This window comes from Mustela lutreola, chromosome 8, assembly GCF_030435805.1.
Source record: "Mustela lutreola isolate mMusLut2 chromosome 8, mMusLut2.pri, whole genome shotgun sequence".
NCBI classification, from domain to species: domain Eukaryota; kingdom Metazoa; phylum Chordata; class Mammalia; order Carnivora; family Mustelidae; genus Mustela; species Mustela lutreola.
In genome coordinates this window covers 71926646-71949076 of record NC_081297.1, presented here as the reverse complement: position 1 = coordinate 71949076, position 22431 = coordinate 71926646, and the positions used below count along the sequence as shown (strand labels likewise).

The following is a 22431-nucleotide window of genomic DNA, read 5'->3' as shown; positions in this document are numbered from 1 at the left end:
GTCATACTTCACTAAAAACTTAGTTTTAAAAAGGCAGATTATTTTTTTTCTAAATATAAAATTAGTTAATCCTTGAAAAAGTAAGCACTCACTATCATTAGTGCCTGTGACAGAGGAAGGTAATGCTCTATTTTGTATATTTGGGTTCTGTTCTCTAACAGAAAAGCAATTTTACTGCATTTCTTTTTTTTTTCTTATTGCTCCCATTTACTCACTACTTATATTCAACTATTAACATTTTATGAAAACTTTCTTTATCATGTATTTATCCACTTATCTGTCCTTCATCCATCTACTTAATCCATCTAGTTTTTGGATGTATTTCAAAGTAAACTGGACAGGTCTGCTTTTCACTAACTCTAGGTATACATACCATAAAAGTGCCGTGTTTTTTTTTTACATCTTTTTCTAAATGCAAAAATTACACACATGTAATACAAAGTCTTAAGTGTTCATCTGCCAAGTTTTGATTTAGTAATGTTCCTTTGTGTAGAGCTTCCCTAGGAGGTGTTTTACGTTCTTGGTTGACAGAATTGCAAGTATTTAACTTCCTTCTTATCGTTACTTCCAGAGAGGAACGATGAGTTCTTGGCTATATTCTGTAACAATATGTCCTGATTTTCTGGTGCCGTTTCAATTTCAGATATTTGACTCATTATTTCCCAGAGCCATTGAAATGCAAAAACACCAGTATTTCTTTGAAAATTCAGTGAGTGAATTAAATGAGTAAGTGCTGTTATAGAAATGCATGTCACAAAATAATGAGGTAGCAGAAGAAAAGAACCTCAGACTTTTGAAAGCAAAAGTCCACCAGCCTGTGTAGTAAAATTTTTTAGTTATGTGTGGTTTGTGTGGTACATTTCTAACAAAAAGCATGTGATGCTAAAAGTAGCATAAAATTGATGTAGTGAAGCAGAATATGTTAGGTATGTAGTGCCTACTATGTGCCAAGTGCTGTTCCAGGTGCTGGGAATAGAGCAGTGAGTTAAGACCAAGGTTTCTGTGCCAATGAAGCTTGCATTCATACTGAGTTGATTGTTTCAGGGAGGAATGGGATTAACTCTTTACATTTGCTATCATACTTAGTTACTTTGCTGGTAGGTTAGTGTGTTTTAGTAGTTTCTGACTGATTATAAAGACAAAAATTAAAGATATAAAAGTAGAAAAAACATAACAAAATGAACTCACCATGGGCGAATCATCCAAATGGCAATTATCAACTCATGGTCCATCTTGTTTTGTTTATGACTACCCCAGTTTCTTTTCTCCCAGATTATTATTATTATTATTTTAAGATTTTATTTATTTATTTGACAGAGATCACAAATAAGCAGAGAGGCAGGCAGAGAGAGAGAGAAGGAAGCAGATTCCCCACTGAGCAGAGAGCCCAATGCAGGGCTTGATCGCAGGATCCTGGGATCATGACCTGAGCTGAAGGCAGAGGCTTTAACCCACTGAGCCACCCAGGCGCCCCTCTCCCAGATTATTTTGAAGTAAATCCAAGATACTCTATTTCAAGTACAAATAACTATTTTAGTATGTGTCTCTAAATGATAAGGATGCTTAAAAGGAGGTGTTTAAATGTTTAAATTTTTCCTTTAAATAAAATGTTTTTGTGTTAGAGTTTGTGCCGAGTATATTTTAATGACATTGGTAAAGAAATGCTTTTAAAGAAATGTGCTAATCCTCATAATTTGTCCCCAGTTAGTAAAGAGATTAAATATTAGTGTGGAAAATTTGGCATTTAAATATTGAATGAAACAAAACTTGGTGCTATTATTCATTTACTGAAAGTATTTCTCATTAGAATTTATAGCAAATTAAGAAATAATTGCTTTTTGTAACAAAACATGTTCACCATTTCAGATCTAAAAATTGCAAAACTAATTTGATATGTATCTTAACCTGATCAGAGACCCATTAGCACAAGCAAACTGTGAGCACTCCCTATTTCAGAAACCCAGAGAGCCTAATGGTAGGAATTGTTTCACCCCGAGATAGTGACCTATGAGAAAGTGTAAATTTCACTGACCTATACTCAAAAAAGTATTTAAATCTATATGCAAGTTTTTGCTTCCTATATTCTGCCAGAATAGATCAATGATTAAGTAAAATAGGCCTAAAATTTTTTTTTTAAATGAGTTACATATTACTTTTTTATTTTGGTCTGACCCATCACAACATTAATACTAATTTTGGAGGAGCAGATCTGATAGATTTGATGCATATTTTTGGAAATTCTAGTAATAGCCATGGAAAATTGATAAATGGTATAATAAATATGTAATAGTATTAAGTTGATATAGTCTGATCTTAAAGGGATACCATACATATTTTTCGTAATGAATGGAAGCAATGAAAATTGATTTCATTGAGGTGAATTCAAATTTTATGTCCAAACTCAAGATTTGAAATAATAGAAATAATAAATAATAGAAATGTTTTGATTCCATGGAGTTCATTTTTAAATTAATTGAAAATGATCCTGTTATCTTTAAAAATCTTTTAAGATATTCTTCAGAAGTCATAATTTTTATTTCTGGTTTGCATATAATAGTGCCATTGCTTTCCAAGGTATTTCTAAAATGAAGGCTATGAACATATCAGTACCTGAAGCCTTGTGTCCTTCTGTTAGCATTTAAAAGGAAAATTACATGTCTATAGCTTAATATAAATTTGTATGAGAATTCATTCAAACACTGAATGAATGTTTCCAATTGGGTCTGGCATTGCTGGTAATATAAAATACTGTTTGAACTTTCTTTATAAATAAAACTTTAGAAAAAAATTCTGAAATCTTTGCCTCCCATCATGGATTTTATTGGAAAGAAAAATCCTTGAATATAATACCTGGATAATATAGAAACTTTCTAATAATATCATCTTGCTTTATCACAGACTCCTGTAGTCATCTTCATTTCCTTAAATCTTTTCATGTAACTAGGGAGTTTTAAGAATAGATGCCTAGAGAGGTGAGATGGTATAGGTGCTTATATTTGAACATTCTCAAAACAAAGGAAATGTCAGTTTGATCTTCATTGCTAGATACAGAACTGTAATCAAGAGGGTTTTTTTTCTGTTGGCTGATTAACAACTCTGGAATGATTGTTTTCATTTATTATTATTTGAAAAAAAACAGTTTATTTAATCTATGACTAAATGTGATTTGAATATTATTCTTTGAAAGTTTTATCGTATGCATTTTACAGTCCTAAAACCACTTTGAACAAAGGAAAATGTTGCTTTGTAATCTCTCTATTCATAGAAATGTTTAGATATGCACACTTACCCACTATCCCTCCAAATAAATATATACAAACAATCAAGGATATTAAAGAACGGAATTTTATGGTTTCTTGGAAATGGAGTAATCAGTGATTCTAATTTTATAAACAACAGATTTTGATTTAGAAAATTATATAAATTACAAAGTTGCTAATTTTGGCTTAATGTTGAATTTTTTTAGAAGCTCAATATTTGCTTAGATTTAATTGAAATCTCTTGAAAGACAGTTTTTGCAAAACAGAGTCAATGGGTTCATTTTTCTGTTATATTTTATGTGAACATATAAAATATGTGTTACAATTTAATATCTCACATACTAAAGAAGGAAACTACTTTTTGTTCCCACAAGAAAAAATTAGTATCCTTTTAGCTCTCAAACAGATATAATCATTGATTTTATTTTTTCTCAGCACAGTAACAAATTTCCTGCCTATTAGGAAATTTGAATAGGACACAGTAATTTAATATTTGAATAGTTGTAGTTATTAATGCTAAGAAGTCATTTAAGGAAATAGACGCATTGAGGAATTGTGTTTCACCTAGACTTGAAAAAGGTAATCCAAACAGCAAACATTTTGAGTACTTAGTATGGCTTACACATTGTACTAAATATTTTACAATCTGTTTTTCATTTAGTCTTCACAGCAACTCCTTGAGGTAGGTATTAGTATTAGTCTGTTGTACAGATAATGAAGCCGAGAATAAAGATGGTATAGTAATGCCCTGAATGTTGGACTTTCTTTATTTTGTCAAATTAGTTAATTTAAATTGGTTGTGTCTTACATTTTGATAGTTTTCTAATTTCTTTCACATATATTTCATCTGATATAGGTAGAAAGACCGTGACTAGTCAAGCCCAGGTTATTTACAAATACATGTTACGTAGCTCTCTAGTTTTTACTGTTGGTAACCATCTTTTTGTTCAGTTATTTCACAGCAGCTGCTAAACCAGAGAGGTGTTGTTCTCCTTCCTTCCAATTTCCCAACTCCCACAAACGTCCATGTAGTTGTTAAAACTTTAAAACATTAATAACATACTACTTTGAAAATAGTTCAAATTTTATATCAGGTTTTATTTTGCTTCCAGAGCTGTGAAGTCAAGGGCTCTCTTCTCTTCTGGAGAAATAGCAGAATGTTTCCTCTTGATGGTTCTTGCTCAGTATACCTCCCTGTTTGCTGTTCCTTATGTGTGAAGATTTTGTATTTCTTCAAAACCGTATACTTCAAACACAGTAGACTAAAGATGTGTGCTATCTTAAATGGTTTTGTTTCTAAAATTCTTAGGCAATTAGGATTAGAGCTACTGTAATATTCTTTCTGTAGTTTATTTTTTATTAAAACAATAATGTACTTTTTCTTTTATTATTTATGATTGGTTTTAGCATTGGTTTTAGCATTGCTGCTTGTTATTTTAAACACCTGGCTTTCTTCATTGAATAATTTTATTTTCTTTAATCCATGTGAAAACCTTGCTATTAGTTATATTCATGTTATTTCATTAATGCATTTTTGTTTGTTTATACATTTACTCTGTTTGATTAAGGATAAGAACTCCTGTACTTTTTAAAAACCTTTCCAAAACCAAATAGAGAAATTAGTGATTTTTATATATTTCTTTTTGTCTGTTTTAGGATGGCTACCATAGAGTAGTTAATATTGTGCCAAAGAAACCACCACTGCTAGACAGACCTGGTGAAGGAAACTACAGTAGATATTACAGTCATGTTGATTACCAAGAATATGACGAGGGCCGCAGTTTTTCTCATGATCGAAGAAGTGGTCCACCTCACAGAGGAGTATGTAAATTTCCCCCGTGTACTAATTGTTATTTTTTTATAAGTTTAAAAATTATGTAATTTTTGAAATTTATGTGACTGGCCATGAGGGCAGTTGAATAAAACACTTCCTGCTTGATGCTCTGTTGAGTTGCCTGCTAGAGCTGTCAAATGGGAACTGGTAGTGGAGAATCTTGGGACAAAGTAGGTAAGCCACTCTGGGTAGCTCTTAAGTGACATTAATTCCAGCTAGCTTATATTTTTATCCTCTGGATTGGCAAGAATTTACAGAAGCAGATAAAGATAATCTACATTGCCTTGGTACTCAGTGAGTGATGAGCAGGTGGTTACCATCTCTTACTGGATGTATCCACTTATAATTACTTTGATTATTTTCATCATGATGAGATGCTGTGGGTGAGGTTGGGTTACAGTTGAGCTTCTGTGTCATTTTTGTTATACTTCTTAAAGTCTACTTAGTAACTCAGATTAGAAAGCTCTCAAAACACTGCCTGTCCTATATATAATAAGCACTTTTTAAATGTTAGTTTCTATTATTACCATTGATGTTGCTATTGTATTTTGTTTCTCTTGATCATCTTTAATAATCTAGAAGTATGTATTTAATGTTGCAGTAATCTTGAACTTGATTGCAACTATTCCTTGATGCAGTTCCTTTGACTTAGCTTGTGTGTTTACATCACTCTTACAGACCGTTTTCCTACATTTTCTCCTTTCCCCTTCCCTACTATATAATTTTGCAATTAACAGTACATATTCAAACATTGTTTATGTTAAAATTTCACCTCTCTTTGGCTGTTGGAATTACTTTCCATTCTTGACCCTCAAAGAAATGGAGGTAAGGTGATTTATCCAGGGTTGGGTATGTATGGAAGTCCAGTTCTCTTACTACTGCATTATGGTGAGCCTTAACAATTCTAAAGTAATAATGAGACTATTCAGTGTTTTCTTGTCATTTTAAAGTTTGGGGTGCATAGCTTCCTTCTCCTAGAGTGAATTTTTGTTTTGTTCAATTTTTAAATGTCATACCTTTCCTTTAGGAAGAGGGATTTGGTGTTGAAAAGTAAATATTATACATTATCTGTATTCTAGAATTACTGGATTTTGCCTTTGGAGCCATTATTCCAGGTAGTCTGAGGAAGAAAAAATTTGACCTTCACATAAAGTTGGTATCCCTCTTAGGAAAATCAAATGTGGCCATTTGATATAGATAGGGGATTTGGGATTCATTGAACCAGTTCGTGTATGAATCCTCGTGAATATGATTTCTTCTCTAAAATGTTGTAGCGTAATAGTGCCTCAACATTAGTTTTTTGTTACAAATTGCGTTTATCATACTTTATATAACATTTTCCCTTTATATTCTATTTAAACAAAAATAAGTCTTTTGGAGACCTTTAGGATTCTTGTGACACTAATTTATCTTGAGTTCAGTTATATAAAGTAAATACTTATTTGATCTAATATTGTAGAGCTTTTGAGTTTTTTCTTTTGTTTGTTTAGATTTACTGTTGGGAAGGAAAATGATGAATACATTACTCTTGTGTTAGAATATATGATGCTGGGGTGCCTGGGTGGCTCAGTGGGTTAAAGCCTCTGCCTTCAGCTCAGGTCATGATCCCAGGGTCCTGGGATCAAGCCCCACATCGGGCTCTCTGCTCAGTGGGGAGCCTGCTTCCTCCTCTCTCTCTCTCTGCCTGCCTCTGTGCCTACTTGTGATCTCTGTCTGTCAAATAAATAAATTAAAAAAAAATCTTAAAAAAAAAGAATATATGATGCTAAAGAGGAAGATGAAAACAGTATTTATTTTAGCTGAATTAATATTTATAAATAATTACCTTTATATTCTATATGTAATTTTAAAGCAATTGGGCATGATCTACTACTAATTTTTTAAATTTATTTTTTTCTGTTTTAGAGGACAAAATACACTTTTTTAAAATTAATTTTAAATTTCGTGCCACATCTTGCTCTAATATAGTTTATCGGTAGGTGATAGCTTCTTTTTCTAAAAAATTTTTATTTTTTAATTTTTTAAGATTTATTTATTTAAGAGAGAGAGACAGAGAGAGGGGGAACACAAGCAGGGGGAGCTGGAGTGGGAGAAGCACGCTTCCCGCTGAGCGGGGAGCCTGATGTGGGGCTTGATCCCAGGACCCTGGGATCATGACCCGAGCCGAAGGCAGGCATCCAATGACTGAGCAACCCAGGTGCCCCAGGTGATAGCTTCTTATGATATTGTTTCCAATCATGGATTTTGATAAGAATCAAGATGAGAAAAAAAACTTGAACAAGAAATTCATTGGACTTGAATTTGAAAATTGGTGAGAGAACTTGACAAAATAAAATGAAAGGTTGAGAAATGTATGCTTGATTAAATTTAAATTGAGCCTCTGATCTTATAAGCATCCTGAACTGTTGTGATGTTGGCGTGTCTTTGGTAATAAGGCTGTTAGGGCCCCAAAGAAATACCATAAGCATTTTCATAGAGCTAAATGGTACCACAGGTTATTGGTTTACTAAATTACTTGTTGAAATGGATGACTTGCTATATCTTTTTCCCCCCTTTTTATGCCTTTGAAACTCAGAGAGATTTAAAAAGGTGTCTTTGTCCTCATATTATTTTGGTCTTAGTACTGTTAGATAAATCCTGCTTGACTAAAATAATGTAAACAGATACCTAAATAACTTTTTTTATTTTACAGGATGAATCTGGCTATAGGTGGACAAGAGATGATCATTCTGCAAGTCGACAGCCTGAGTACAGGTAAAATGAACATAGTACCATAACTACTTTGATACTTGATTCACTGAGATGTCTGCTGTTCAAATCTAATCTCAAGGCTTATAGATAAAATATTTTTTATTAGGATTTATAATTCTGAGAGCAACAAACATATTAGTCCTGTGACTAATATAATAGCACTGATAGCATTCTGTATTGGCATTTTGAAAACTGATAATAAAAAAAATGTTTGAACTATTGGTATATTCTCATCAAATTAGGTATTAAATTATTCCTAATGTGTAATATGGATTATAAGGTATCTGCTTAATTAGAATGTTAAGGCCTTTTTTCCCCCCCTCCAGAATATTTGAGTCCTTAGAGAGTGTCTTATTAATATATTTTGGAAGAATTTCAGTCATTGTTAGCCTTGGTTAGTTATAGAGGCATTTGATAGAATAGTTAGGAAAAAAAACCACAGATGGACAGATTTAATCAAGTTTGTTTTATTTTTATTTTTTAGGTTATTTATTTATTAGAGTACACCCTAGGCGGGAGGGGCAGAGGGAGAGGGAGAAGCAGACTCCTCACTGAGCAAGGAGCCTGACGTGGGGCTTGATCCCAGAATCTTGGGATCATGACTTGAGCCACCCAGGTACCCTTCAAGTTTGTTTGATTTTTTTTTTAAAGATTTTATTTATTGGGGCGCCTCTGTGGCTCAGTGGGTTAAAGCCTTGCCTTTGGCTCAGATATGATCCCAGCATCCTGGAATCTAGCCCCACATCGGGTTCTGCTCAGCAGGGAGGCTGCTTCCCCCTCCCCCACCCCCCCGCCCCGCCTGCCTCTCTGCCTACTTGTGATCTCTCTCTGTCAAATAAATAAATACAATCTTAAAAAAAAAGATTTTATTTATTATTCGACAGCGAGAGACACAGTGAGAGAGGGAACACAAGCAGGGGGAGTGGGAGAGGGAGAAGCAGGCCTCCCAACGAGCAGGGTGCCTGCTGCGGGGCTCCATCCCAGAACCCTGGAATCAAGACCTGAACCAAAGGCGGATGCTTCATGACTGAGCCACCTAGGTGCCCCTTGTTTGATTTTTTTTAATGACTTCACAAAGGAAGTAATAGAAGTTATAAAGGAGCTTTTTAAAGATCTTCTATGGGGGTGCCTGGATGGTTCAGTTGCTTAAGGATCTGACTCTTGATTTTGGTTCAGGTCATGATCTCAGGGTTGTGAGATCCAGCCTCATGGAGAATTGGGCTCTATGCTTGGTGGGGAGTCTGCTTGGGATTCTTTCTTCTTCTTCCTCTGTCCCTCCCCACCTCGAAAAAGAAATAAATCTTTAAAAAAAGATCTCTTATAACTCTCTCTGTAGACAAGAGAAAGTAGTCAACTGCTACAACTCTCTAGGTGTCAGAAGTAGACAATAGGATTGAGTGGGTCAGAGCAAGGCAGTTTATTACACACAGCACCTTAGTCATCAGGGGTATCAGCATGGTAGTGCTGGTTCCCTGCCTCCAAGTCCCATAGGGTGATGTCGTGGGCAGAGATGGTGGCTGTGTATACAGTGGGATGCACTGCAGCTGAGGAACACACTGTTAAGAGCTTGCTACTCATGGAGGACTACCTTTCCCAAAAGGAGTAGTGGAGAAAATAGATGCTGAACAATACTTGAATAAAATTTAATTTCTGTCTTAAACAGAACAGTTAAGTTTTAGACAGCTAGAAATAGAAGATAATTTCCTTTATCTTATAAATAGGGATTTACTATACTAAATGGTAGAGTTAGAAGCATTTGCTTTAAAATTAGAACAAAGCAAAGATGCCTGTTATCACTGCTTCTATTCATCATGGTAATGGAGGTCTCAGTCTCCACAGTAAGACAAGAAAAATGAAGTTGTAAGGGTTAGAATGAAAGAAAGCTATTTACAGATGATAAATTATGTAGAAGATCCAATAGAGTCTATAGACTATTATAACTGTTAGGAAATTAGCAAAGTTTAGTATAATGAAATCAGCTATAAGCATAAGTTAAAAATGTAACTTAAAATTATTTTCTGTAACATAAAAACTGTAAGGAGTAATGGGACTAAATCTAACAAAAGTGTGTGAGACCTATGTAGATGAAATTGCAAGTAATTTCTAAGGGACATTTGAAAAGACCCAAGTAAAAGGAGCAACACATATGTGACATTCTTGGCTGGAAAAGACAGTATCATGAAGATATCAGTTCTAAAATTCAGATGTTCATTCAGTTCGGTTCCAGTCTAAATTCTAGGATTTTTCTCCATGGAAGTTGGTAAGTTGTTTCTAAATTTACTATGAAAGAGTAAAGGACCAAAAGTCAAAAGTAGCATTGAAAAAGATATGAAGGCTCGATATACTATCAAAACTTACATTACCAGCTATAGCAATGTGAACAGTGAAACAGGATAGGGAGTCTAGAAACAAACCTAAATATACCTGGGAGTTTGGGATACAGCAGCAGTGGCACTACAAATAAAATGGGGGAAAGAATGAACTTTTTCAGTTAATAGTGCTGGGAGAAATGGCCATCCATTTGAGGGGGAAAAAAGTGAAATTGAAAGCCTGGTGTATCCAAAGCCTGGTATATCAAAGTATCTGGTATAATAAAGACCTAAATGTGATAAGCGAAATTGTAAGAAAAACTCATGATTAGATTAACCAGTGCTTTATATTCACTCCAAAGAAACAGTTTTCAGGTTGATTTGAGTTGATTTCGATTTTTAAAATAATAGTAGGTTTCTATTTTTAATTCTCCCTTCCTGTTTTTTTTTTTTTAAGCATTTTACTATTTTCCTGTGTGTGTGTATAATTTTACATAAATGAAATAAAATCACATATGGGACTCTCGGTTTCCCGCAGTCATGTTAACAGCTGGATGTTATTTTTTTAATTTATATTTAATTTGGGGTATTTTGTTAATGAGATCACATTATACATATTCTTCTGTAAGTTGCTTTTCTCATTCAGTGCTTGTGGAAATCTCTCCAGGTTATTTGGTTTAACTTTTATTTGAATCCTTTTTTTTTTTTATAAAGATTTTTATTTATTTATTTGACAGACAGAGATCACAAGTAGGCAGAGAGGCAGGCAGAGAGAGAGAGAGGAGGAAGCAGGCTCCCCTCAGAGCAGAGTGCCTGATGTGGGGCTTGATCCCAGGATCCTGGGATCATGACCTGAGCCGAGGGCAGAGGCTTTAACCCACTGAGCCACCCAGGCACCCCTATTTGAATCCTTTTAATGGCTAAGTTATGTTGCATTATGTGGGTATACCAAATAATTTAGCTGTTCACATATTGATGAATATTCACTCTGTTTCTAGTACAAAACAGTGTTGTAATAAATCGGAGTATATGATTTCATTATAAAACAGTACTTTAGTTTCTCTGAGATAGATTGCCAGAAGTGGAATTTCTGGGTCACAGGACATACATATTTTACTTTTTTTTTTTTTTAATTTTAATTTTTAAAAAAAAGATTTTATTTATTTATTTGAGAGAGGTTGAGTGAGAGAGAGCATGAGAGAGGAGAAGGTCAGGGGGAGAAGCAGACTCCCCGAGGAGCTGGGAGCCTGTTTTGGGACTCGATCCTGGAAGTCCCGGATCATGACCTGAGCCGAAGGCAGTTGCTCAACCAACTGAGCACCCAGGCGCCCTATATTTTACTTTTTAATTGATGTTTTTCAGTTTGTCTTCTAAAAGGCTTGCAACATCTGTTTCAATATTTGAAAAAAATCTAACATTTTAATTTTGATATTTATTTTGCTTTCCATCTTATTTATGAGTATAAGTAGAGTTTTAAAATTTCTTTTAAGAATTGTTATAACTGTATTCCATTGATTCTTATAGATACAATTTTTTATTTTTTTAATCTTTTTTAAAGTAGCTCCATGACCAGTGTGGAGCCCACCATGGGATTCGAACTTATAACCCTGAGGTCAAGAGTCAGACACTCAACCAACTGAACCACCCAGGCACCCCTGATAGACAGCAATTTTATACTGATTCCAACATAGCATATGCTAGTTATTCTGTGATCAGAGAGTGTTGCCTGTACTCCTACTCTGTTGTTTGAAATTTTTTGGTATAGACTTCATTCTGTATGGTATATTCATTCATTTGGTAAGTATTTATTGGGTGACTGGTATATGTTAGCTATTCTTCTAGCCTCTGGGGATAAAAGTTCTGCTCTCATTAGCCTACATTTTAGTATGAATTATAGATAGTAAACAGATAAAAAATAAAAATTCATAAAAATGAATAAAAGTGAAATGGTTGTAGTATAGAAGGGGTTCTTCCACATCTTCTGCACCTTCACTTGATGTCTGGGTGTCCTCAGTGACATTTCAGGTATTAGACTATCAAAGAAGCTAATGCCTTTCAAGGCTCGCATCTTTCTGGCTGTCTGTAGGTTGTTCCCTATTAGGTGGTCTCATTGAAGACTTTGTAAATAGAAAATAACATTTTTTTTTTAAAGATTTTATTTATTTATTTGACAGAGAGAGACAGCAAGAGAGGGAACACAAGCAGGGGGAGTGGGAGAGGGAGAAGCAGGCTTCCTGCTGAGCAGGGAGCCCAAAGTGGGGCTCTATCCCAGGACCCTGGGTTCATGATCTGAGCTCAAGCAGATGTTTAACAACTGAGCCGCCCAGGTGCCCCCAGCTGTTTGTTTTAGGGGAAAAAAATACTGCTGCATTGTAAACCTTGCAGAGAGTACTTGTGTATATTGGTGAGAAAATAAGGTTCTGAGTATTTAGGACCATACCAAGTAGTGTTTTTATTTTTATTGAGGTGTACACGATAATTATTAGAATATCATTGTGGAAATTATTAGACTATTTAAAACATTTGATACAGTTTTTAAGTTTATACAAAAGTTGTGAGAATAATTTAAAAAACCAAACACCCCAGTAATGTTTCCCACAATGCCCCGATAATGTGGTTTTATAGCAAAAAGATCTAATCTGAGTTCATAGGTCATATTTTTGTAGACTTCTTTAATCTGGAATAGTTCTTTAGTCTGTTCCTTGATTTCTGTGGCTCACTGTTTTTGGTAAGATGGGCAGACATTTTGTAGACTGTGTCTCAATTTAGGTTTGTCTAATGTTTGTGATTAGAGTTCAGTTATGCATTTTTGCCAGGACAATTTTTTTTTTAAGATTTTATTTATTTATTTGATAGAGATCACAAGTAGGCAGAGAGGCAGGCAGAGAGAGAGGAGGAAGCAGGCTCCCTGCTGAGCCCCTTCCCCCCATGTGGGGCTCGATCCCAAGACCCTGAGATCATGACCTGAGCCGAAGGCAGAGGCCCAACCCTCTGAGCCACCCAGGCGCCCCTGCCAGGACAATTCCTGAAGTGATGCTGGATTCTTTTTATTGCATCCTGTTAGGTTGCATGTGTTGATTTGTTCCCTTATTGGTGTTGTTGACTTTTATGCCTTGATTAAGATGGGGTCTGCAAAATTTCTTCACCATGAAGTAGGCCTCTTCACCTGACATCAGTGTTTTGTTGGGAGTTACTTTCAAACTATGCGAGTATGCCATTCTTCATCCCATTTCCATCCACTAGTTCTAGCATTCATTGGTGTTTCTTGCCCGAATTATCAATATAATTGTTTGTAATGGTGATTTTGTAATTATACTCTTCTTCTTTCTGTACTTACTATGCATACTGTTACCGGTTATCTGTTGTGAGAAATATCTTTCTCTTCACCCCCTTTAAGAAAAAACCAAACTTTGTTTATATCAGTATGAATTTCTATTTTCAATGTGTTATAAACTGTTGCTGTCATTATGGTGCTGAAATTTGGTCAGTGAGAATCCCTTGAGGTTAGCTTCTGTGTTTTTTCAAAAAATAGTTGTAAAGGCATATGTATAATAGAAAATATGCCATTTTAACCATTTTTAAGTGCACAGTTCATTAGTGCTAATTACATTCACAATGTCAGGTAAGATGGTTACAGAAAAAAACCATTTTCAAACTTTTTTTCATCATCCCAAACAGAAACTATACCTGTTAAGCAATAATTCCTTATGTTTCCTTACTCTCAGCCCAGGGCAACCGCCATTCTACTTTTTGTCTTTAAAAATTTGCCTGTTCTTGGTGTTCATATAAGTGGAATCATGCAATACTTGTCCATTTGTGTTTGTCTTCTTTCACTTACCATGATGTTTTTAACCGGGTGTAACAGAATGGCATTCTTTTTTATTGGTATATAATATTCCATTTTGTGTATTTACCACTTTTGTTTATCCATTTATCTTATCGAATATTTGGGTTGTTTCTACCTTTTGGTTATCATAAATAATGATGCTGGGAACATTGACAAGTAACTATCTATTTTGAGTCCCTGTTTTCGATTCTTTTGGGTGCATATCTAGGAGTAGAATTGCTGGGTCATATGGTAATTTTATGTTTACCTTTTTGAGGAACCACCAAATTGTTATCCGTAGTGGCTGTACCATTTTGCATTCTCACCAATGTACAGGCTTCCCAGTTTCTTCACATACTTACCACTACTTGTTATATTCTTTTTATTATTGTGTGTATATGTATATGTGGGGGCATTCTGTTAAGTGCTTTTATTTATTTTTATTTTTTTTTTAAAGATTTTATTTATTTATTTGACAGAGAGAAATCACAAGTACACTGAGAGGCAGGCAGAGAGAGAGAGAAAAGGAAGCAGGCTCCCTGCTGAGCAGAGAGCCCGATGCGGGACTCGATCCCAGGACCCTGAGATCATGACCCGAGCCGAAGGCAACGGCTTAACCCACTGAGCCACCCAGGCACCCTGTTAAGTGCTTTTAAAAATTAAAACCTAGATTAGTCATTTCAGGTTCCGTTATTTTGTTATATATTTGTTATTTATTTATGGATATATGTTATACATTTGCTATTTTATTATGTATGTTATATATTTGTTACATATTTATATAAACATGTATAAATATGTGTATAAATATGTTTTATATTTGTTATATATTTGTTATTTTGTTATTAGTTATTTTGTAAATATAATATTGCTATAGCAAGTTACAGCCTAAATGTTCACAGGCACTATCTGTATAATGAAATGATTGCTGTGTATTTTTTAAACTGCTACAGTGTGTTGTGAGAATGAAAGTGAGTAAGAGCTTCTAGAAGGAGGTTCCGTTCTTTGTTGTCAGTTAAGGGAAAGAAGAAATACTCTGAAATAAGTAATACAAAGCAGAATGGGGTGGGTCATACTTACTGGGATAGGTTCTGACACTGAAGGAATTCCGAAGAATGATGGTAAGTAAGGTGATAAGGAAAGACCAAGGAGGAGGGATCATTTGAGTTGAACTCTGAAGGCTAGTTAGCATTTCTGTCAGAAGAGATGGCTAGAACTAGAGGAAGATTGGTGGCTGGGCCATAATAAGCAAGTACTGAATATGTATGTGATGAGGCCATTTTGGCTGAAGCACAGGTGCTAGAGGACATCTGAGTTGTTGGAGTCTGGTGGAGAGAGTGGGAATAAAATTGCATAGAGGAGGTCAGTTTTGGAAATGAATTTGGAGGAATCATTGGTGTAAAAGTGATCTTTGAATTTGGCTTTGGCGGCTTGTGCCTGGCAGAAAGTTTTACAGACAGAAGGGGATGACTCTTACTTGAAGAATGACATCAGCTGGTGTAGAATTCATAGAGCAAAGGTAAGAGGCAGCAGAGAGCAGCTGGAGGACTGGTGTGGCACAGCTTTTATGTGTTTCCTTTTTAAAACCTACGGTGACCGAAGGGTAGGTAGAGAATTTAGAATGATGCTTGGGTGAATAATGGAGGGAAAGAGTCTTCCCTAGAAACTCAGGCTTCTTGGAAACTCAGTGCTGAACTACAGCTCTGTGAAGTCTTGTTGAAACTCACATTCCTTTAAGACCTTAAAAAAGAAAAAAAAAAAAGGAATGTGACTCTAATTTTAGCTAAATCTGTTATGTGTGTATGAAAACGAATGCTACTTTTGAAATTCAGTATGTGCAGTATCTCTTTTCATTTAAATAAATACTCTGTGTATTTTCTTTTTAATGGTTTTATGAAGATTTTCAGTGGAGCCCTGTACATATGAACAATTACAGCATTTCCTGTGATATTTTCCACCCTTAGTTTGTCTCATGTGATAGGTATAAGTCACATTGTGCTATCTACTTGACTCTGGAGCAGTGGTTCATTTGTTTCAATTCATTTACTGTACTTTCATAAATCATATTAATATGGGTATATTTTGTAATGTTAGAAGCTTTTCTGAAGGCTTTCTGTGGACTTTTTTTTTCTTTTTAGGTATAATCAATGTGTTATCCTTATCCTTTTTATTGTTTTCATTGTTTCCAGAGTCTTTATGTGGATTTTTTTTTTTTAATGTATAATTGACATATGACCTTATATTGTATCCTTCCTGTTTTTGTTATTGCCATCTTGTTAAGTGTGAAGTGGCATCTCTATATATAGTTTTGATTTACATTTCTCTAGTGGTTAGTGATGAGCAATATATATATATATATATATATTTTTTTTTTTTAAGATTTTTATTTATTTATCTGACAGAGAGAGAGAGATCACAAGTAGGCAGAGAGGCAGGCAGAGAGAGAGGAGGAAGTAGACTCCCTGCTGAGCAGAGAGCCCGAAGCAGGGCTCGATCCCAGGACCCTGGGATCATGACCTGAGCCAAAGGCATAGGCTTTAACCCACTGAGCCACAGGTGCCCCAGTGATGAGCAATATTTAATGTGCTTATTGGTTATTTGCATATCTTCTTTGAAGAATTATCTACTCATTTTTTTGGCCCATTTAAAAATCAGGTGATTTGTCTTTTTATTGTTGAATTTTAGAAGAGTTCTTTATATATTCTGGATATTAAATCCTTAACAGATATATCGCTTGCACATATTCTACTCTTTTGATAATATCCTTCAGTATTCAAAATTTTGGTTTTGATGAAGTCGAATCTCTGTTTTTTCTTCTGTTGCTGTTTTTGGTGTCATATCCATTGCTAAATCAGTGTTGTTTGGTTATGGCTTTTCCATGGCATTCTTTGATCACTTCCTTACCTTTGGATGCAGGATTTTCCAGGTTATTCTTATGCTTTCTCTGCCTCAGGCCTAACATCAAAGCTATTTCTCCAAGGTGCACAGGTTCTCGTTGGTGGAAAGTCCCAGATCTGGACACTAGTGTGTGTGCATGTGCAAACCCATGCGTGCACACACACACACATATTCTTTTACATCTGTGTTTATTTTTATACGTTATTTACATATATTGAAGGCCATGAGTTTGTGGCAGTATTCTTTTCCTGTTTTCCATACTATATTTTACCCCCTCTTTCTATCAGTGAAAAACCTGGCTCCCCAGGGTCTCTTGCTCTCTTACACATCTTGCCAAGATTTGTGAAGAATGCAAGGCCCTGACTTTTTACCCATGATGTTTCTCAGAATTGAGTTTGTAGTGAGCATTCTTGAAAGATAAGGTAGTTCTTTCTCTGTGTCAAAGAGCAGCCTTGCTTGTTGCTTTGTGTAAAAAGTAGTGTCTTCTCCAAGTGTTCCATAGTTGTGAACCAAACCCACTATGTGTGTAGCATTAGTCTTGGCTTATATCACATTGTTTTTGTGGGACTTAGAACCAGACTTGTGCAAACAAGCCAATACTATGTTGCTTGCTGTGCTGAGAATAATAAAAACCTTTATCCCAGTAGTTTTGTATCTTCTACTAGTATCCATGAAACACTAACAGTCTAACTTATTAGCTTGTCAGTAGAGTAGAATCTGATCCCAGACTTGAAACCAATATCCTCAATATTTTTGCTCACATTGTTTACGTAGTTAGTTAGGCCACCTGGCTTCACACCATCTTCCACAGGTCCATTACTAGCTGTGGAACTTTTGGTTTATAATTTATCTAATGTTTTTCACATGTTTCATACTGTAGCACCTTATGTACTTTGTAAACCCAATACACACACACACACGTTAGTGGTTCATATCAAATACGTGTGGAGTCAGTCATTGGAAACAACTGGATTAAATAACAGCTAATAGAGGAAAAATGAATGTATTGTTTTCTTTTTTCTTTAAGATCTTATTTATTTGTCAGAGAGAGAGCACAAGCAGGGGGAGCAGCAGGCAGAGGGAGAAGCAGGCTCCCTGCTGAACAAGGAACCCAATTCGGGATTCGATCCCAGGACCCTGGGATCATGACCTGATCTGAAGGCAGATGCTTAATCAACTGAGCCACCTAGGTGTCCCGAATATATTATTTTCTGTCTCCCACACTGCTACCCTCCCTCTGAAAGTTATCACTTTTTTCTCTAATAGAGCCTTGTACTGATAATTTATCCATATTTCAATCGTATCATCATCTGTTCATCTTCTATATGTACTGTGATCTTATTATCTCTTTTTTCAAAACCAACTTGTAGATAAAACAGAATATATTAAGAGCTACTTCATTTTGTATTCAAGCAACATGTCCTACTTTACCAAGGGTTACTAATTTAGACTAAATGAGATTTTTTTTTTAATGGAAATAATTTTTTTTAAAGATTTTATTTATTTGAGAGACAGAGATTACAGGTAGGCGGAGAGGCAGGCAGAGAGATGAGGAAACAGACTCCCCGTGGAGCAGAGAGCCGGATGTGGGGGTTGATCCCAGGACCCCGGGATCATGACCTGAGCCAAAGGCAGAAGCTTTAAACCACTGAGCCACCCAGTGCCCGACTGAGATAGTTTTTAACAGTCCTTTTCCCCCCCTGTAGTTATGAGGTGTTAGAATAAACTTTAGGATGGAACTGATTGTAAAGTATTAAATAGTATTTAGAAATAAGAACAAATGTGTCATCACATGGCCAACATACTTTCTTTTTAAATGCTGAGGTTTTTTTTCCTGCTGTATTCACATATGGGAAGTTTTGATTAAGTAGTTCAGTATTTTTATATCTATTGATTTTCTTTAAAGCAGAGATTTATTTTTTATTTTATTTTTTTAAAAAGATTTATTTATTTATTTATTTGACAAAGAGGGAGAGACAGCAAGAGAGGCAATATAAGCAGGGGTAATGGGAGAGAGAGAAACGGGCTCCCTGCTCAGCGGGGCTCAGTCCCAGAACCCTGGGATCATAACTTGAGCTGAAGGCAGACACTTAACTGAGCCACCCAGGCGTCCCTATTTTATTTTATTTTTTAAAGATTTTATTTATTTATTTGACAGACAGCAAGGGAAATAAAAGCAGGGGGTATGGGAGAGGGAGAAGCAGGCCTCTGCCAAATAGAAAGCCTGATGCAGGGCTTGATCCCGGGACCCCAGGATCACAGCCCAAGCCAAAGGCAGCTTAATGACTGCAGCAACCAGTTGCCCCTATTTTTTTTTTTTTTTAAATTTTAAAGATTTTACTTGTTACTTGAGAGAGAGTGCGAGAGAGGGATAGAACTAGGGAGAGCATGAGCAGGAGAAGAGCAGAGGGAAAAGCAGACTCCCTGCCAAGCAGGGAGCCAGACGTGGGGCTTGATCCCAGGACTCTGGAACCACAACCTGAGCCGAAGGCAGACCCTTAACTGACTGAGCCACATAGTCATCCCTAAAGCAAGGTTTAATTTTGAATTTCATTGTAGTCATTTTATCTTCTTAGGTGATATACTACTTGACAGAGAAAAATACTATAAACCACCTTTGGTTTATTAGTTCAATTGTACAAATGTTTATTGAGTATTTACTTTGTGTCGGCTGCTGTGCTTATATCATTAGCTTAGAGTCTAAGAGTGAAGTAGATGCATAAGAAGATAGCCTAATATACATGCTAAAGTTGCATAGAATGCTGTAGGAAGACAAGCATTACCCTGTTCTGGGGGGTTTTATTGAAGATTTCCTGTAGGAACAGATAATATTAACAAAACTTGAGGGAAAAATAAGAGTTGACCAGATGAAGGGTAATGGGGAATATGTTCCTGCAAAAGGAGGAGCATAAACAAAGCTGTATGAAGCATGATGTGTAGAGGTGTTAATGGATTTGTATGTCTGACATAGGGAATCGTGAATTAAATTACAACTAAGAAGTCTGAATACATAGTTTTAAAAATATAGTTTTATTCTTTTAGCAATGGGGAGCTCCTGAAAAATTTTAACTTGGTAGACAGGCCAGCCCAGTTGGAATATAGTTTCCTTTGTCTTCAGTGTAGAGGATGATTTTTTAAAGATTTTTAAAATTTATGTTTAGAGAGTGAGAGAGCAGGGGGAGGGGCAGAAGGAGAGAGAGAGAGAGAGAATCCCAAGCAGACTCCTTGCTGAGCACAGACATGGGGCTTGATCTTGTGACCCTGAAATCAAGACCTGAGCCTAAATCAAGAGTGGGATGCTTAGCTGACTGAGCCACCCAAGGACTCCTAGAGGATATTTTTTTTTTTTTTTAAGATTTTATTTATTTATTTGACAAAGAGAGAAATCACAAGTAGGCAGAGAGGCAGGCAGAGAGGAGGAAGCAGGCTTCCTGCTGAGCAGAGAGTCCAATGCGGGGCTCGATCCCAGGACCCTGGAATCATGACCTGAGCCGAGGGCAGAGGCTTAACCCACTGAGCCACCCAGGCACCCCAGAGGATGATTTTTTAACAGTGGAACTGGAGATAGAATAAGAAATCATGAATACCTGAATTACAGAAGGGAGGTTGGAATGGAGAAAAAGGGTTAAATTTCATAAATACTTAGGGAGCAAAAAATCAGCAAGCTGTGGTTGTTGGATGTGGGAATAAAGACAAGGAAACTATCTGGATTTTTGGTTTTGTTTACTATTTGTATAATAATACCATTATCTGAGATCGGTATATTAGAGGAATGGGTTCAAGGGAGGAGCTGCATTCAAAAGTGAGATTGTTGGGACACCTGGGTGGTTGAGTGGGTTAAAGCCTCTGCCTTCGGCTTGGGTCATGATCCCAGGGTCCTGGGATCGAGCCCCACTTCGGGCTCTCTGCTCTGCAGGGAACCTGCTTCCTCCTCTTTTCTCTCTGTACCTGCCTCTTTCCCTACTTGTGATCTCTGTCAAATAAATAAATAAAATCTCGGGGACGCCTGGGTGGCTCAGTTGGTTAAGCGGCTGCCTTCGGCTCAGGTCATGATCCCAGCGTCCTGGGATCGAGTCCCACATCGGGCTCCTTGCTCAGCAGGGAGCCTGCTTCTCCCTCTGCCTCTGCCTGCCATTCTGTCTGCCTGTGTTCGCTCTCTCCCCCTCTCTCTCTCTGATAATAAAGAAATAAAATCTTAAAAAATAAATAAATAAATAAAATCTTTAAAAAAAAGTGAGATTGTCCAAGGAGAGAATGTAGTCAGACAAGAGCAGTGACTGAGGTCTGAACCCTTGGCCTTTGTGGAAATGATGGAAAATAAAACTTCTTAAACAATATTTGGGGTCACCAATGTCTAATGCAACTGAGTACTCCAGTAATACCAAGACTAAAATATCTCTTCGATTTGGCTCTGTCAGGATGAGTGAGATACAAGGTGGTAAATTCAAGTTGAGTGGGTATGTTTTTGAAAAATACTGAGATGGAAAGTAGGGAATGCCATATGTTGAAAATGCAGGAGACTACTGGTATCCATGAGGTGAAGGTTGAGGACACTGGCTAAAGGAAAATCATCTAAAACTTTTCTTTTTTTTTAAAAGATTTTATTTATTTATTTGAGAGAGAGACAGTGAGAGAGAACATGAAAGGTGAGGTCAGAGGGAGAAGCAGACTCCCCATGGAGCTGGGAGCCCGATGCGGGACTCGATCCAGGGACTCCAGGACTGTGACCCAAGCGAAGGAAGTTGCTCAACCAACTGAGCCGCTCAGGCGCCCTTTTTTTTTTTTTTTTTTTTTTTTAAAGGTGATCATTGACTTGAACGTATTTATAGGTTGAAGGGAAAAGAGAAAAGTTGAAGGTACAAGGCAGAAAAGGCAAAACTGATGGGGCACCTGGGTGGCTCAGTTGGTTAAGCGACTGCCTTCAGCTCAGATCATGATCCTGGAGTCCTGGGATGGAGCCCCGCATCAGGCTCCCTGCTCAGCTGGGAGTCTGCTTCTTCCTCTGCCCCTCCTCCTTTTCATGCTCTCTCTCTCTCATTCTCTCTCTCAAATAAATAAAATTTTAAAAAAGGAAAGAAAAGGGAAAACTTTCCAAGGTAAATGAGCCAGGGTGAAGGTCATTGATTTGAGGGGCTAATTTTTACTAGAGGGAAAACTCATGCTGGGAAAGGAAGGATGAAATTAGAAATGAGGCAGATGAAGGCAAGCCGGGGAAGGAGGAATTTGGGCTGGCATTTGGTGTAGTTCATGCCTGAAGACTGTTTTATTTTTTAAGAAGTGAGGTAACTCATTGAGAAAGAAAGTTTTGGTGCTAGGTTAGAGGACTTTGGGAGGATTATCTGAAATTAGAATAGCTGCTGAGGTGAATGGGAGATTGAGCTCACTAATGACAAGTAAAAATATTACTAGTGGAATTGAAGGTACAGTGGAAATTAGAGACCGTGTGTCCATAGTGGGTCCAGTCTGTAGGCTTGTGACAATCAACTGTAATGGTGAAGAAGTGAAAGATTTTGGAATTAATCAGGTTTGGGCTTGGCTAAGGTAATGTATCAG

The 22431-nt window shown here is 36.4% G+C and overlaps 1 protein-coding gene across 9 annotated transcripts in view; it reads left to right on the top strand.

Annotated features, from left to right (window-relative positions):
* Positions 1-22431, top strand: part of PPHLN1 (periphilin 1) — a 157115-nt gene that overhangs the window by 16256 nt on the left and 118428 nt on the right. For 5 of the 9 annotated variants that reach the window (XM_059185621.1, XM_059185619.1, XM_059185616.1 and 2 more), the window contains 2 exons: positions 4917-5081; positions 7787-7848. In XM_059185621.1, the coding sequence (XP_059041604.1) occupies positions 4917-5081; positions 7787-7848 (227 nt within the window). The remainder of the gene's footprint in view (positions 1-4916; positions 5082-7786; positions 7849-22431) is intronic. The other 4 variants (XM_059185625.1, XM_059185624.1, XM_059185622.1 and 1 more) reach the window with 1 other exon arrangement.